General features: G+C 53.9%; 4 protein-coding genes across 4 annotated transcripts; 3 read left to right on the top strand and 1 right to left on the bottom strand.

Annotated features, from left to right (window-relative positions):
• Positions 1 to 246: 246 nt before the first annotated feature.
• On the top strand, positions 247 to 3,708 carry MIP1 (DNA-directed DNA polymerase gamma mip1; the record flags this gene model as incomplete). The annotated part of the gene is made up of 2 exons (XM_028635863.1): positions 247 to 412; positions 464 to 3,708. The coding sequence occupies 2 exons, from the start codon at positions 247 to 249 to the stop codon at positions 3,706 to 3,708; spliced, it is 3,411 nt and encodes a 1,136-aa protein (XP_028491745.1).
• A 775-nt stretch (positions 3,709 to 4,483) lies between these two features.
• Positions 4,484 to 5,242, top strand: D7B24_001639 (uncharacterized protein; the record flags this gene model as incomplete). Its single annotated transcript, XM_028635862.1, has 1 exon — positions 4,484 to 5,242. One exon carries the CDS (start codon positions 4,484 to 4,486, stop codon positions 5,240 to 5,242), a length of 759 nt encoding a protein of 252 aa, XP_028491744.1.
• Positions 5,243 to 7,549: 2,307 nt separating this feature from the next.
• Positions 7,550 to 9,790, top strand: D7B24_001638 (uncharacterized protein; the record flags this gene model as incomplete). Its single annotated transcript, XM_028635861.1, has 4 exons — positions 7,550 to 7,750; positions 7,892 to 8,854; positions 8,916 to 9,196; positions 9,253 to 9,790. The coding sequence occupies 4 exons, from the start codon at positions 7,550 to 7,552 to the stop codon at positions 9,788 to 9,790; spliced, it is 1,983 nt and encodes a 660-aa protein (XP_028491743.1).
• A 5,477-nt stretch (positions 9,791 to 15,267) lies between these two features.
• D7B24_001637 (uncharacterized protein) lies at positions 15,268 to 16,347 on the bottom strand (the record flags this gene model as incomplete). The annotated part of the gene is made up of 2 exons (XM_028635860.1): positions 15,268 to 15,700; positions 16,316 to 16,347. 2 exons carry the CDS (start codon positions 16,345 to 16,347, stop codon positions 15,268 to 15,270), a joined length of 465 nt encoding a protein of 154 aa, XP_028491742.1.
• Between the last annotated feature and the right edge of the window lie 326 nt (positions 16,348 to 16,673).

The raw sequence follows: 16,673 nt of genomic DNA, 5'->3' as shown, positions 1-16,673 counted from the left end.
TGGGGGGAGCAGATGTAGTATTGTGCACAGACCAGTTTATCACGACCCTTCAGGGTCCCACTCCCCACTTGGTCCCATCGTTCACGTTTTACGCCCCTATTGAGGGCGTGCTCTAGTGGTGACGGCATCTTGCTTTCGGCAGACATCCGCGAACGATTTGCAACATCAACGCCATGGTCGACCATCACTCTTGAACAAATACTCTCGCCTCTCGCCGTATCATGCCGAATAGCGACCGGTAACACGATGCTCCATTTTGCGAATGGCCGCCTTCGAAGCGGTCCGCCAGCCAGTTATGTACGATTAGCAAAGCACTATGCGAGCTGTCGGCCGCAACAACGTATCGATGCGCGATGGCAATCTGCTGCTGCCTCCAAGCCTGGCTCTCCTGATACAGGACACAGTTTATCCAGTAAGTCATGCGTCATTTCGTGCAAAGCATCCTATTGACACCAAGGAAAAGTGTCATCGCAGGCGAGATACAACGAGATCGGCGTGCAGCAGCTGAGCTCCCACATCTACAGCCAGATCTTTCCCGATGGCAACACTCCGCCGCCAAAACACCTAATCGAAATGTCCAAAGACCATCTGAGAAGGCATGAACTTCTTGGGAAAAACACCGACAACAGCGACCCGATAGCCTTTGACCTGCCGAGTCTTCAGGGGCGCACTTTGGATGAACACTTCCACAAACTAGGCCTCGACGCTGCCGAACCTTACCTGAGCTATGCGAAAGACTTTTCTCGCTTCAACTCACCACCCAAGCCGCGGAAATGGGTGCGACGGAGTGGCTGGACGAAATACTACCCCGATGGGAGGACGGAGGTCGTCAACGCGCCAGACGATGCTATGCTGTGCTTTGATACCGAAGTTCTGTGGAAAGAGAGTTCCTTTGCCGTCATGGCATGCGCATCGAGTCCGAATGCGTGGTATGCTTGGCTATCCCCATGGTTACTCGGCGAGTCTACCAACGACCGCCACCTGATCCCACTTGGCGACCCTTCAAAAGAGCGCATAATCGTCGGACACAACATCGGATACGACCGCGCCAGGATACTAGAAGAATACGGAGTGCGACAGACGAGAAACGCGTTCCTAGACACCATGTCATTACATGTGGCGGTCAACGGTATGTGCTCTCAGCAACGACCAACCTGGATGAAGCACAAGAAGAACAGGGAACTACGGGAACGCATCGCAACGCAAACCGATGATGCGCAACTGGCTGAGCTTCTAAGCAACAGCGCCATTCGTCAAGAAGAAGAGGAGCTCTGGGTTGAGCGAAGTTCCGTCAACTCGCTTAGGGATGTCGCCAAGTTCCACCTTGATGTAACGATCGACAAAGCGATCAGGGACGATTTCAGCACCCTCGACCGGGCAGGCGTCTTAGCAAAGTTGGATGAATTGTTGGACTACTGTGCGGCGGATGTTGCAATCACCCACCGAGTCTACCGGATTGTCTTCCCGAATTTCCTTGAAACTTGCCCTCACCCCGTCAGCTTCGCCGCTCTCCGACATCTTTCGTCAGTCATCCTGCCTGTCAACGAGACCTGGAATGCGTACATAGCCAACGCCGAGGCAACGTATCATGAACTCAACGATGCGGTTCTCGAACGACTCGTGGCGTTGGCAGAAAAGGCTGTGGCGATCAGGGATCAGTCAGAGACGTGGAGTAACGACCCGTGGCTTAATCAACTCGATTGGTCTGGCCAGGAGATCAAGATGGTCAAGGGCAAGAAGAAGAACGATCCGCCACGACCCGCTGCACGACAGAAGAAGCCAGGAATGCCCCGATGGTATAAGGATCTCTTCGCCAAGAACGACGCTCCTATCGGCTTAACTGTCAGGACGCGGATCGCCCCCCTTCTCCTGAGGCTAGCCTGGGACGGACATCCTCTTTGTTGGTCCGACACGTATGGCTGGACCTTCCGTGTAACGCGAACTGAGGCGAGCAAGTATCTCAACAAGCAAATGACCCAGTGCGACATGGCAGATGAGAAGGTTGAGGCTCTTCGACAAGATACGGAGGGCGTGTACTTCAAGCTACCCCACAAGGATGGGCCCACTGCGAGATGTGCCAACCCCATGGCCAAGTCTTACTTGTCGTACTTTGAAAACGGTACTCTGTCATCAGAATACTCCTACGCCAAGGAAGCCTTGGAAATGAACGCTTCCTGTTCATACTGGATCAGCGCAAGAGATCGCATCAAGTCGCAGATGGTGGTTTATGAGGAAGATGTGGCCACTGAGAAACTGGAAGGCGGGATGGAGAACAAGAACACGCAAGGATTCATCTTGCCGCAGATCATCCCCATGGGGACCATCACAAGGAGAGCTGTCGAAAACACATGGCTGACGGCAAGCAATGCCAAGAGGAACCGTGTCGGGTCTGAGCTAAAGGCGATGGTCAAAGCTCCACCAGGTTACAGCTTTGTTGGAGCGGATGTGGATTCCCAGGAGCTGTGGATCGCGAGTCTTGTTGGTGATGCGACTTTCAAGCTGCACGGTGGCAACGCCATTGGTTTCATGACTCTGGAAGGAACCAAAGCGGCAGGCACGGATCTTCACTCTCGAACGGCTGGCATTTTGGGCATCACGCGAAACGATGCAAAGGTCTTTAACTATGGTCGGATCTATGGCGCTGGCCTGAAATTCGCGGCGCAACTGCTTCGGCAATTTGACCCAAACCTGTCGGAAAAGGAGACACTGGAGACTGCCTCGAAACTTTACGTCAATACCAAAGGCACCAAGACGAACCGTAAAGTCCTGTACAAGAGGCCATTCTGGCGTGGCGGAACGGAGTCCTTCGTCTTCAACAAGCTGGAAGAATTCGCCGAACAGGAGCGCCCGCGAACCCCAGTACTGGGCGCCGGTATTACCGAAGCTCTCATGGGCCGGTTCATCAACAAGGGTGGATATCTCACCTCTCGCATTAATTGGGCTATTCAATCATCTGGTGTCGACTATCTGCACTTGCTCATCGTCAGTATGGACTACCTAACCCGCCGATTCAATATCGACGCTCGGCTGGCCATCACTGTGCACGACGAGATCCGGTACCTCGTGAAGGACGATGATAAGTATCGGGCTGCCATGGCTCTCCAGGTCGCCAATGTGTGGACGCGAGCCATGTTTGCTCAGCAAGTAGGCATCAACGATCTCCCGCAATCGTGCGCGTACTTTTCTGCCATTGACATTGATCACGTTCTTCGGAAAGAGGTTGACATGGACTGCATCACGCCGAGCCACGCCACAGCCATTCCGCACGGAGAGAGCCTCGACATCAATGCCCTCCTTGATAAGGGCAACGAGGCGCGTCTTGACCCCTCCATCGTCCCAGACCCAGCGTTGGCACCAAAGCTCGACGACATCGTCTACACACCGAGAGTACCCGTTATGGAGACGCTAGAGGACCCAGCGTCGAAAGATCTCTCCTTCCTGAAGGCGCAAATCACCAGCGACGAAAACGAGCTCAGGGAAATTCTCAAGGAGCAGCGCAAGACGCTGCCCGCCGCCACCAAGGCGCCGAAGAAGTCTGCCAGGGATGTGCTGCCATATCGCTCTCATCCAATTTTGGTTCCTACAGAAGAACCATTGACTGTGGCTGACGCTCTGGGCAACAAGTTCACGAAGTACGATGGCAAGGCGAAGTGGGATTGGAAAAGCCAAAAACCGGGCTATGGCAGAGGACCAAGCTCCAGGATATGAAGATCAGATGTAGATTTGGTGTATGAACATGGTTTTCAGAGGACCGGGTCCCTCGTTGGCCTTTTTATTTTGTCAATGGTTTTGATGTACGAGTATGGGTTGTATAAAGACGGGCAAGGTCACTAAGGCGCACAGTCGGCTATTAGTTTAGGTGTTGGGTTATGGGACATGAGGATCTTCAGTCACGGCCTTGTAATGTGTTAGATAATCAGATGGAGTGCAAAACGACCTCGTGCAAGGGACTTCTGAATGCTGGTGAACAAGTTCATGACTGAATGCTTTTGGCAAGCCTCACCGTGTCTGATACCTGAGTGAAAGAAAGGGCCAGAGCAAAAGTGCCTCTGCTTGAACGACACCTCTCGCCAGATAGCATGCATCCAGTCCTTTCTCTAGTGGAACGACGAAAGGCGGAGGAGGGGTCGCGGCCATAGCAGGTTGCCCGCTCAACACCAAGGGGTTTTCACGATCACGTCTGGTCTCTCGTAACATGTATTCGCTGAGTCGTCGGCCCCACGCCCCAGAAAACAAAAGTCTTGCTACTGAATCTACAGTTGCCTTCCAAGTCCAGTCGTCTCTCTTCTTACGCTCGCAGGCAGCTTTCCCAAATCTCTTTGTAGGGGCAGCCCACGAACCTGACTCTCGTCAAAGATCATGAAAGGAGCAACCTCACAGAAATGAGATAGCGACAGAAATCACAGCTCCATCCGACTAGATCCAGTATCCAAGCTCACGAAGCCAAAGAGAGGTTTGAACACGCACTGTCGACGACGACAAGATGTATCCTCATATCATTCCCAACATCATGGCCTTCCTGTTCGTCTTGGGCAGTGTTGGCGGCACTCCCATAGGCAGCCACAGCAACTCAACTAATGTCCAGTACGTCATTCACGGCGTCAACACCAAGCTCATCGGCCCGATCACTATCTCGCTCGTCATCACGTCCCTGATGATTGTTCTTTTGTACAAAAACATCAAGCAGCATCGCGCCGAGATCACCGCTCTCATTTCTCGGAAGAAACGTCGCACTGCCTCCGTGATTGCCCTGCCGCCCTCGCCCGCCACCGGAGGTCGACAGGCAAACACGGGAGACGAACCGGACGAGGACGAGGACGATGGCTTTGGTGATGTGGGCGACGTCACGGAGCTCATTGACATGCCAGTGATATTGGGATCTTCCGACGCCGACATCATCTCGCTCCGCACCTTCCTCGCTGACACCGACCCCGAGCAAAGAGGCAAAAGCAAGCCCGTCGGTGCCAAAAGCAGCGCCGGCAAGTTGGCCACTGGATCTGAACTCAGGCTCGAGGTCGACATCAAGGGGAAGGCAAAAGCCAAGACGACGCCCACCAAGGGAGCCCGCCGCGTCTCCTGGGGCAAGACACTCTATGCTCCCTCGCCTGAGCGCTCCGTCCAGCGCGGCTCTCGTGCTCCACGACGCGAGACTCCTCGCCCCGGAGAATCAGAGGCCGGTCCTTCGGGCACCCACGGCTATGAATCTGATAAAGAGGAAACCAACGCCTTTGTGTTTTGGTAGACGATGGCTGATCTTGGGCAAGTACGGTCTGGCTTAGAAATGCCACAGGATGGATCGCGGCTTCTACGCAGAAGATGTATTTGTGCAGCTGCAAGGCCAGTAGCGATACTTCACCGGCGAACCTCTCCCGATCTTTGGTATCGTGTCTCGTCTGTTCGGCTCGAAAGTCAGGTGAGTTTCTGCGCAACCTTCAGTGGAGTAAATTTGGCTGACATATCTCTGGTAGTGGGTGGGATGTTGTTAATTGCCGGTTCTAACTCAGGATGAACCTTGACCTGCCGCCAGATGAGTGCTTTTAGTACCATGGCTCGCCTCGACGTGGAATTCTGGAGTCCGAGGGGTGCTCTAGTTACCACGACGACTATTATGGAATTTCTTGACGGAGTATGCGACCCGTGCGTGATGCAGCATATCCTTAGGCTTCATCCATGTCCCTTTTGAAGGATGGCCGGAAGCCGGTTTCCGCGGCATTTGTGTCGAAGGGGCAGTGCCCTAGCCAGTATCAGAAGGTGATTGCAATGTGAGTGGCATTCAAGGCCGAATGGCCCAGATGGGCGCTCGGTCCGATAGGAAATACTATTATCGTATTCACAAGTACTTGGTATGATGAATAACGGTTCAAATCGCCGTGATCGATAGATTTGACCCCACGATTAGCTACCACAGGACCATTGAGGGATGAAGCTTGGTGATAAAGTGGAAATGACGAAAGGTGCGCGGTCGACTGGGGCAGTGACGGTGGCTGGAATGGGGGAGGCACCACTGAGTAATGAGCATCGGTTGGTGCTTCTTTCCCTTCTATTACCCGGGCAGGGAAGGTACCAGCCTACCTTTGTGCTAGGGTAGGTACCTAGATGCCTATTGTACCTACCTTGGAGCTCCCCGCCGATGTCCCTCGACCGGTCAGTGGGAAGGAGGAAGCCTTGTCTTCCTTCAAAAACAATCGAGGGCCCTAACCCCTCATAAATCATGCCAGCTTGATTCGTCGTGTCGTTCTACCAAGCAAGGAGGACACCAATACGCCATCGCACAGACGAAACACACATTCGTTAGATCAGCGCCCTGTGGGCCTGACAGCTGAAATCTACGACGACGGACCACATGGCAGCCCGGCACCTGGGGACGAAAAAGGGGGGGGGGTATCCAACAGGAGTCAAGCCAAGATCCCAGGATTCTTGTCACGTCCACCCAAAACGGTCGGAGGCAAGCGCCGGAGACGCCGTCTATCACAAATAGTCCTTGTCCGCTTCGTGTGTTGGGGGGCAGCCACGCCACGCGAGATGCCCCTAAAACACGCCATGAATGTCTCGCAGGAGCAAGCTAAAATCAGGCTCTGGTTCGGTTCTGGAACCGGCCATACCCTACCAATCCAAGGGGGGATACGGTACAAGACAGCTCTGAGAGGCTGGGCATCACATGGCCTGGGCCAAGGTCTGCCGGAATCCCACATCTTCCCGAACATTGCCACCCCTCAAATCGTACATCAACTGCGTGTTCGGACGTCATGCCTTGCGGAAGGGAGGCCAAGTGAGAAGACGGCGGATATTATCTTTTCTCCGCGGTAGCCACACGGCAAGGTGAGCTTGTCATCGGATGCAGCCGCCATCAAATCCACGCCAATGTCTACCTAGGTAATGCACTGAACCACATTCCCAGTGCAACCCTGGCCACCGATCCAATCCACTCGCACTCGGTTTCAATCAATCTGCTACGCCGATACGCACGCAACCGAGGGCGACTCCTCACCAGGTTCCTCCTTGATTCCTTGGCCCTCCAATCGTCTCGGCAGCTTGCACTTCTTGTGCCCTCCGCCGGTAATCACTTTCTTGCTAGCCTCTTCTGCCAATTGTTGTTTCTTTCGCATGGCAAAAGGGAGCTGTTCAAGGTCCTCTCTCAGCCAACCAGCGAACTAGACGGCCTCGAGCAAATCTCCGGTCCTCATCTTTTGACGACAAGGTCCTCCAATCTCGACCGAACCCCTCCCGCAACGCACTCCCCATCTATTGACCCGGCGCCTGCATTGCACCAAGTACGACCGTTTTGTACGTGTGTACTACAAAGCGAAACGTTCAGGGCATGCGTGTACGTCGCACGTCACATATTCGTTCCACTTTGACGGGAACACCTCAATTTCTTTTACTTCTTTCCTCCTAGCTCAACCACTCTCTCCTCTGCGCACACCTACGGCAACTGTCGCGATTCTCCTGACGACGAGACTCACTCCCCACGGTTGCCAGCCCTGTGACAGTCGAATGCCGAACCTAGTACAGGGTAGATCATCTTCAATCCCCGAAGAGTGCATTCACGATGGAATCCATGTCAGTCCTGAACCCCGAGGTTCCACTCTCGAATCCCGCATCCACGAGCGATGGATCCCCGAACCCCTCGATCTTGGTGCCCGACACAACACCACCTGCTTCCCGCGATTCACCGAACACCACCTCCTCGGCGACCAGTGAAGCCCGCCCGACTCAACCGCCGACCACCCCGGCAGCATGTCTAGGTTGCGTATGCCAGATGCCCCTTCCTCAGAGTCATGTCACCGTGCTTTTTGCCTTGCGACTCCGGCTTACGCTAGAACCCCGCGTCCCAACAGCCACCCCCCCTGCTGCGTCTCCGTCCTCGCCCTGACTGACCTGATGACTGCAGCGGAGCAAGCACCTCAAGTGCGACGGGCAGAACCCTTGCGGTCGCTGCAGAGCGTCCGAGTCGGAATGCGTCTACGTAGCGTCCCGCCGCGGCTACAAGGGACCGCGACGAGGCACCGCCGCCAACCCGAACAAACGAGCTCGATCCTCGTCACCGCCCACGTCCACCGTCAGCATTGGCGACAGCTGTCCCATGCTGCTGGGAGCAATTACCTCCGCTGCCATGCCGGTCTCAATGGCTCCCTACGCTCTTGGCGGTCCGGTATTGCCCAACACGCCTCAAGCGGCATATGCAGGCACGCCGCATCTCAGCGATATCCACAATCTGCAGCTCTACCGGCCCTTCGGTAACCCCAATGGCTATCAATCGAACCAGCTGAGCCTGAGCCACCATGGCGGCTTAATCCCGACGCAGGGACCTGTCCAAAACCCCGCCGAGCGTTGCCTCGACTCCTTTTACCGACATTTTCATGCCGGTCACCCCTTCGTCTTGCCAAAAGAATGGCTGTTCCGCGTTCTTGGAGATGCGGATATCGAGCCCCTCCTGGCTGCCATGCGCTGGGTGGGATCCCTCTTTGTCGATGTTGGGCCAGCCCGCGCGGCCTTCTTCGAGGAAGCTATGCGTCTCGTGCAAGATCCTTCCACGAAGAAGGATGGTTTCCTTGTCCAGGCAATTACGCTCCTCATCGTAGGCACCGACGGCAGCTGCCAGCAGGAGAAGGCTCGGCAGCTGCTTGCTGATGCCGAGCGCATCGCCCTCGAGATTGAGCTCAACACCCGCGCATACGCCACCGTGCACGGGCGCGGAATACCGATATTGGAGGAAAGCTGGCGGAGAACGTGGTGGGACTTGTACGTCGTAGATGGCATGGTGGCTGGCGTACACCGACAGACGAATTTTCTGCTGTTCGACGTTCCTGCAGACGTTGGCCTGCCTTGCGAGGAGCATCAGTTCCTGTCTGGCGTGAGTTTCAAAAAGCACAATCTCGCTCATCCTGCCAGCGTTGCTTACAGTGACTTCTTAGAATATCCCGCAGCCCATGTATCTCGAAGACCTTGAAGACCGCGAGTTTTCGGGCGAGACACGTGAATTTTCTTCATTCTCCTACCGCATTGCCGCGGGTCGCAATCTAGGAAAATTCATGCGAGTCCCGACTATCTTTGGCCCAGAGGATGAGAATTTGGCCCGTATAGAGGCGTTGTTGACAAATTGGAGGATGCACCTACCGCCTGCCAAGCGCGATGCGCTCAGCCAAAAGTTGCAGTCTGATGAGATGATCTTCCAGGCTAGCATGATGACACATGCGTAAGTAGTCGCTCGTCAGGACTTGCAGAGTTGTTGCTGATCAGTTATTTTATCAGAACCTCTATCATGCTGCACCAGCCGCACTCCCAGCTCGACTCGTCTCCGACCCGTTCCGTTACGTCTTGTGCGCCTCATCGCCCGGTGCCGTCGGGAGATTATTTCAATGCCCACACGAACCACACTGTAACCTCAGCCGCCGAAATCAGCAAGATGATTACCCACCGTGTCCCCCTGATATCGCACACTCACTTCTTCACCTGCGTTATCACACTTTCGTCCATCGTCCATCTCAGTCGATGGGCCCTCATTTACATCCCTCATGACGACGACGAGCTGCGTCAGCAGTTGCGGCTCAATATTGGTGCGCTCAGCGAGCTTTCCGGGGTTTGGAGAGCAGCTGATACAGCCTCAGGGCAGGTCAAGGGCGTGGCGCAGGAGATTTACCGCGCGAAGAAGGCCTCACAGATCAACCCTGGATACTGGACTGGGTACAGTTCCGAAGAAGTCATGACGAGCATTGCTACAGATGAGACCATTATGAATGAGATAGAGGTCGGACTGCCGACAGGTATGCCCTCTATGGATGGGATTTGAGGACTGAGAAAACAATAATTGGTGCAAATGCTTTAATGCGGCAAAGGACGGTCGTGGTCGCCGCAGGGCAGGGGATAAGGGGGCTTATCCAGAGGGCGGGGCGTATAGATGCTGACATTGGTGATATGGGCCGGCTAGATATCCATTTCATAACTTGACTACAAATTTCGCTTCATGCTCACTCTCGTTTCGACTTACGACTCTGGTGTCATGCTTGGGCCTTCGGAGAGCTTAGACCCATTCTCGACGGACGCCCGAGAATTCTGGCGTGGAGGGCCTGACTCGCAATACAACTCCCATCAGCCTATGGATGGTCCAGAGACAATGTGCTAAAGATGACTTACCAGGCTTCTGTGCTGGGCTTCGAGGGTGAGCACAAATCCGACGTACAGCACGACAGCCACAAGGGAACTAAAGATTCTAATGACCGAATAAACGACGAAGAACCGGGCTTTTCGTCGATAGCACTTCCGAAGCATCGTGCAGCTGAATTAATGCTCGCCACGTCGCAGCATACGAATACAAAGAGCTCGCCACGTTGCAAATTGTCGACGTGGCTTGTTAGGCCTGGATGGTGACGCAAGAGAGTTGCCCAATACAGCTTGACTGAACTACTAATCTTGCGTCCGCAAGGCAGAAGGTCCCTTACCAGTGCACCATGGGTAATGTGCCTAAGTGAATCGAGCACAGGTTGAATATAATAGTCTCAATTGACTTGCAAGGTCAGTAGTTGCCTCAAGTCCTCTATTGTTGGGAGAAACATATCCGCCAGTGACTAAAGGTCTGAGAACCGTATGTCCTTGACGTTCGAATCTTTTCATCAAGCATGCCCCTGGCCTCAATGTACTCTCAATACTAGTCTTTCGATAAATTGGGACAATGGACTTTGTTTTCCTTGAGCCTGACTTTGACGAGGTATGCCCTTTTATGGTACAGCCTTCATGGCACAGTCGTCGGTGACTCTCCGAAACAGCTTAGCAACACCAAACGTATCCCGAAAGTTCTGATCATTGAGGTATCCGCAGGACATTGAAATCAAAGGTGACGATCAGCATCCGTTCAGGCCGACGATTCAGGGCATGGTCGTAGGATGCCCAATGAACCTTTACCTTCTGCGTCTGCCCCCCAAAGCCCTTTTTCTTCGTTGATAGACGATTTGCTGACTGTGATCTACCCAACTGAGAGCTTCAAGATCTCAAAGATGGTCCTTGATTGTAATAGACGATGAAGAAGGTCAATAGAGCTACGAAACTCCAGCGTACCCTCCAAAGCTCTTGTAACGGACCTGGAAAGGGGATAACGCCGGAGAGTCTCCTCAAACGGGATTTTAGCTGTCCTGGAGACAAATGAAGGCCACAATACACCATCTTCGACGGCTGACACATCCATACGAATACAAAGAGCTCATGATGATGGGCTTGATCCCTCGCTTGCCAGGCAGTCAGCGGCATTGGAAAAGAGAGAGACGGTCGAGTAGAGCTTCCGAGCACCGATTTGACATTCAGCAGTGGAACACTAAGTGACTATTCAAGCTGGATACTGTGGTAGGTTCTAGCTCTGGGGCAAGAAACCATGTCAAACCACGGTTTTTGAGACTACGTTGCAGGTCACGTCCCAAATCGAATGATCTAGCATACTTCACATCAGAGGGCCTGCGCCCAACTATTGTCAAGAAATGACCATGTCCCCCGGATCGAGCCAGAACGTAAGTCTCACTGTCCTTCAATAATCTCTCATTTAAGCCATTTCACACCTCGAACTAAAAGCATGCATATCCTGTGGTACTACCCCCAGGCCGCGAAAGCAAACTCGCTGAAGAGCCATCTACAGGACCAAACTCGCCTCCAGCCATTGGCTTTTGCTGCTGTATAGCCCCTTTAGACCACAGGTCGATGAGCGAAAGGGGAAAACGGCAAGTATCAACGGCATAGGCCACGACCACAGACATGGCCGTACTGGGCCTCGGGGATAAGCTCTTTTTGGGCCCCTGAAACCACGTCAGAGCTGAGGCACAGGAAAATAAAGAGTAAGCCTCGAGAGGTAAGATGTAATTGGGAAGTAACAAGGGCAGACTTCGCGCCGCAGGTCACTGAATTACCGCCGCGATGGGAGAGCCACCCAAGTCGACTAACGCCCGCAACTCAACGTGCCATTACTAGTAGCTAGCTTCCCACAAGATGTTTATGCCGCGGAACTAACGCGCATTCGATCAACTGACTTGATACTTCATCTTGTTTCCGACATGCAGCGCAGTCTACTGTTTCAATACGCCTGTCTTTGGTACGAGAATTGTCCCGCTTCCTCATGAAGCTCCATGTCGCCTCCTGCTGGTTGGTGAGCCTCGATATTTCATGTATCGACAGCGCTGATATATGTATTCCTCAGACGTAATGATGACCTTCTCATACTATTGGGCGCCACCAGTCTTACTCCACATCAGCTTCCATGACCTCGCCGCCCCCTCTCGTCGCAAACGCGATCCCACTATCCGCTCCTCTCCAGTGCCACTACACGGTCACCAGGGTTGAAGATGGGGCTCCGTGTGCTGGTCATGTTGATTTTGTGTCCGGAAAACGCGCTGTGGGTGCCTTAACGTTGAGATCTTGCTCCACGTCAAGGTCTTTGGAGCTGCAGGCGTCGACTTGAGCATCGAGGTGTGCCATGCCAGAAATTAAGCCTCTTTGGGTAGTCAGACTGGGAGGATCACCAAATGAGCGAGATATCGAACTGTTGTCGATGGCGGTGCAAGTACTCCGCTGTGCTGAGAAAATGGCAGCGGGTAACAAAAGCCCCGACTGGCTGCGAGGTTCGCTAGCGTCTTTGAAGGCGAAGGCGGTCATGACCAAGCTTTCTTTGTGAAGAAACATTGAACTTTCTGACGGTCTACGATGCCGGGCCCTGTCGGCTAATCAGTGGTTTTGCAGCTTACGGGACCAGAGGGATACTCACGCTTCCGGGACTAGCTCTCTGTTGACCTTGAAATGACCACTCTCAAGGGCAACTAGAGCAACCTCGAAGATGGATATCATTTTCTCCTTTCGTCCGGATGTGTTGGTGGTACAGGAGACGCAAGATGCTGCTTCCGATTCCCGAATCGATAAGTTATTGGCTCTTTCATAACGATTCACTCTCTGTTGCGCGATTACGGGCTGAACCTCGACTTCAGGACCGCCCCTGCCGGGTCACCTGCTTTCATACATCCTCATATTACGTGGATATTGGTCGATTATCTGTATGTTGCTGTACCGAACGGAAGATGCATTTCACGGGTACGGCAGGCAGTGCACGTATGTGCACGATAAGGATGAGGTCCCAAGACTTGAGACAGCACCAGTCCTGTTTCCTGAAATGTGAGTGGTACAGGAAGAAGGAGCGTCCTTTCCAGCCCGGCGGTGAGGTAAGGTCGATAGACCTTGCACAGTCCCATCTGACAACGCCGCCTTCTTCCTAGTGGCCGGGCTCTGACCTTCACCGCTCACGCTGTCCAGTAACCTGCCGTTCACAGCCACTCCTACTGTCGGTAGCCCTGGGCTCACGTGTGGAAACCCGTAGAGTGGCCAGATTAGGGCTTCAAGCTTGGATATTGATTTGCATCAATCGCTTGTATGTCTTCCTTCAATTCCGAAAGTCAAAGAACTGGTGATGAATGCAGCATGGCTCACAAACGGGGGTTCTGACACGAATCATCGTTTCAGCCGTTAGCTTTTTCCCAGTCACAGTTGGAGGTCTTGCCTAAGGAGCGAAAAAGGCGCACACATACACAAATATGATTGTGCGCTCAGCACACACCCCTTCGACAAGAAAACTTTGACACGGCACGGCACGGAGAACTTGCCTTACCAGGCCAGACGTGACAGGATGGCGTACGCCGGAAGCTGCAAGAGAAGCTGTATTGCATTCCTAGGCCTTGTTGAAAATCAATCTTCATTTCTATGCTGACCGTCATTGACCATAGGCGCAGAAGCCGTCACAAGACTGTTCGACATGTCCGTATGATGCACAAGTGACGACAGAGTGCTGAAATAGGGGTCGCTCCCTGGCAAAATAAACGCTGGAACAGCACAATTGGGTTGTCCGCTGTCACTGCCTCGCGACTCCAGCCCTTGATCGCGCACACCGACACGTCCAATCAACGATATCTCCTGAAGCATTCAAATTGGCCGAGGCTCCCAATCTGCGGCCGGAAGAGCCAAGGATCCTTTGTTTCGCAATGATTGACCGCCAACTGCCTTGAAGCAGCCCTCAAGTAGAGGAAGAGGAAAGAAGCCGTCACGGCGAGCATTGAGCGAACCGCCCGCCTCAGCACACGCCCCGGCGGTCCCTCTCTGCCCTACCTAGCTATGAACGACGAACACCCCGCTCCCATCTGGTCTCGCGACATTCCGAGCAGGAAGCCGAAATTTTTCTTCACCATACTGGCAGCATCCAGGCCTCGCGCAAGACAACCCATCGGATTTTGGTCAAGAATTGGTCCGCGAGCCAAACAGCAGAAGAACAGTGGGAGCCATGACCGGACTTGGTCCTCCAGGGCTTCACCCGAGTCTCCTGTCCCCACAACAGTCCAACTACAATTACCCGTGACAGCGAAGGATCGTCATTCCCCAGGCCCATGGCTTGCCGACGCAGTACACATACCTTTATTTGGACCCCCCCCCTCTCTCTCTGTCTCGTCTTCCTCAGGTCGAACTTAGCTCGTAGCGGCCCAACGCGACGATCACCAGAATGATTCATCCTGCCAAAGTGAAAAGTCGAGTGACCCGCATTCCTCTTTTTGCTGACCGAAGCGTAGAGTCAACTTGAAGGATATTCAGGCGGTGTGGCGACACGCAACCTAATCTTGGCTGGAGGAGGATTGTCATGGACAGGCCAGCCAACCCGGCTTCCTGCCATCTTCGTTCTGTCGGCCACCTCCATAAATGGACATGTGAGAAAATTTTGACGCTCAGCACGGGGTCACATGTCGGGTGAGATTGAGGCCAACCGACAGTTGGACGCGGACCAAAACGTAGCGCCGGAGAAGGGTACTGTTACACCCCCCCGTCCCCCGGTATGACAGGTCGTATGCACAGTGATCTATTCTGAAGAGGGCCTCAGCCTGCAACAGCAGACTGTATCACTTCATACCGCTGTTGCTTTTTCAACTTATTTCTTCAGCAGACGTGCATGCATGGAAACGAGCGGTTGGTCTGTCAACCTGCTCCATTCAATTCTAATCTACCTATCCCGAGGACCATTTCGTATACATGTCGTGTTACAAGCGTACATATCGAACATCAGACGACCACGCACACCGGCAAGCTTCTATTGCAGAGCGGGAATTACTTGCTTGCGCCCAAGTCAAGCCACCCACCCAGCTTCTGGGTCCTCATCCCCTCAAGTACCACTTTTAGACTGACCGATACTTTCGTCAAGCTCGAGATCTGTGTTGTAACGCGCCCATGGCGTGATGCACTCAGACCCGACTCTATTTGGTCTCATCACCTCTGTTCCAACTCGTCAGCGTCGCATTCCCAGCCTAGTAGACCACGAATAATTTCATACTTGTATACCTCACTCTCAATGTCGATATTGAGGTCACTCAATCTTCCCAGATCTGGATCTGCCCAGCCCCCGATGCCAGCAACAATGGGGTCAAGATCAGCTCTCGCCACGAATGGCTCGCCGGTTGTGGGAGAGGATTCTACGGTCGCGATACCATTTTCAGTATGCGTACCGCCGTTCCAGAGAACCGGTGAGAAGAGGAAGGCGGATTGGCTGAGGCATTCGGAGGTGTGGCTGAGTGTGCTGGGTTGTTGCTGCTTGGTGCTGGAGGTGGACTGTAGGGTGGACGTACCGGCTGATGCCGAGTCCTGGGTGGACTTGGGGATGTCCTGGCTTGCTGTCATTTTGACGTTGAAAATGAATATAGAGCTTGTAGCACGTTATGGCGGGGTCAGTCGAGCGAAGGTGGGGAAGCGCTGTTCGAAGCGTAGGCATGTGGTGCGACTGTTCCGAGTCGCGGCAGCGCTGCTTAGGGGATGCTACCTTCAATGGTGATCTAGGAATATATGACAAAAGAGCGACGAGCCCTGTTATTTATACCTAGAAGTATTCAACTGGTGTTGAGAGCTTGGGCGACACGGACAATGAAGAGCCTCAAAGCCCAGAACTGTCACATAGGCACCCAGAAATGAAAGAGGCGCGGATGCTTCCACACCCCCGATCCCATTGTCTGTCGACCACGTCCTCCACCATCAGCCTCCGACGACGAGGGAGAGATCTGGCACGCAGTCGGTCAGGACGACCGGTCACAACGCGACGTCCAATGGCAGCCGCTTGGAATAAACCCCCTCCAAGCCCGCCTGACGCCGGCGGTGTGCACTGAACCTCGCAGCCTTTGATATTTGGGGGCCTGCGCTCGTCCTCGTGGATAGGTGGCATTGGGCAGAACCCAGCAACACGGGCGAAACGGCCTTGTCATGTTGCCGCTAGAGAGCAGTTATTGACGACGGTCGGAATGACGGACATGTCCACTGCTTCCTACACCGCCAGTCCAGCCGCGGTTTTGCGACAACCATTGGCGATGATGGGTTACAGAAGATTGGCCACGTGGAAGGCCGACCCTTCTTGCGAAAGCAATTGTGCATGCGTGCATATGGCCAAGGGTGTGCGGCAACACAGTTGTCAACCCGAGCTGCCGGTCGAGAGTGAGGTCAGTTCTCAACATGCAGCACCAAAGTCAAGCCTGCTGGATCGAGGCGCGACCCATGCCAGTGGTAGTGACCAGGCTCACCTATGAGGGGGTTACGCTTCACTGCCCACCTAGGGTGCCTTGCCTAGGTAAGGTAGATACTCGGGTACCTAGGTACCGAACGTTGGCACCTGGCTCAGTTACCGCTTGTGG

Source organism: Verticillium nonalfalfae (genome assembly GCF_003724135.2).
Source record: "Verticillium nonalfalfae strain VnAa140/NRRL 66861 chromosome Unknown scaffold_134, whole genome shotgun sequence".
Taxonomy (NCBI): Eukaryota; Fungi; Ascomycota; class Sordariomycetes; order Glomerellales; family Plectosphaerellaceae; genus Verticillium; species Verticillium nonalfalfae.
Note: the sequence above shows the minus strand (reverse complement) of the source record. Positions and strands in the feature narration are given on the sequence as shown.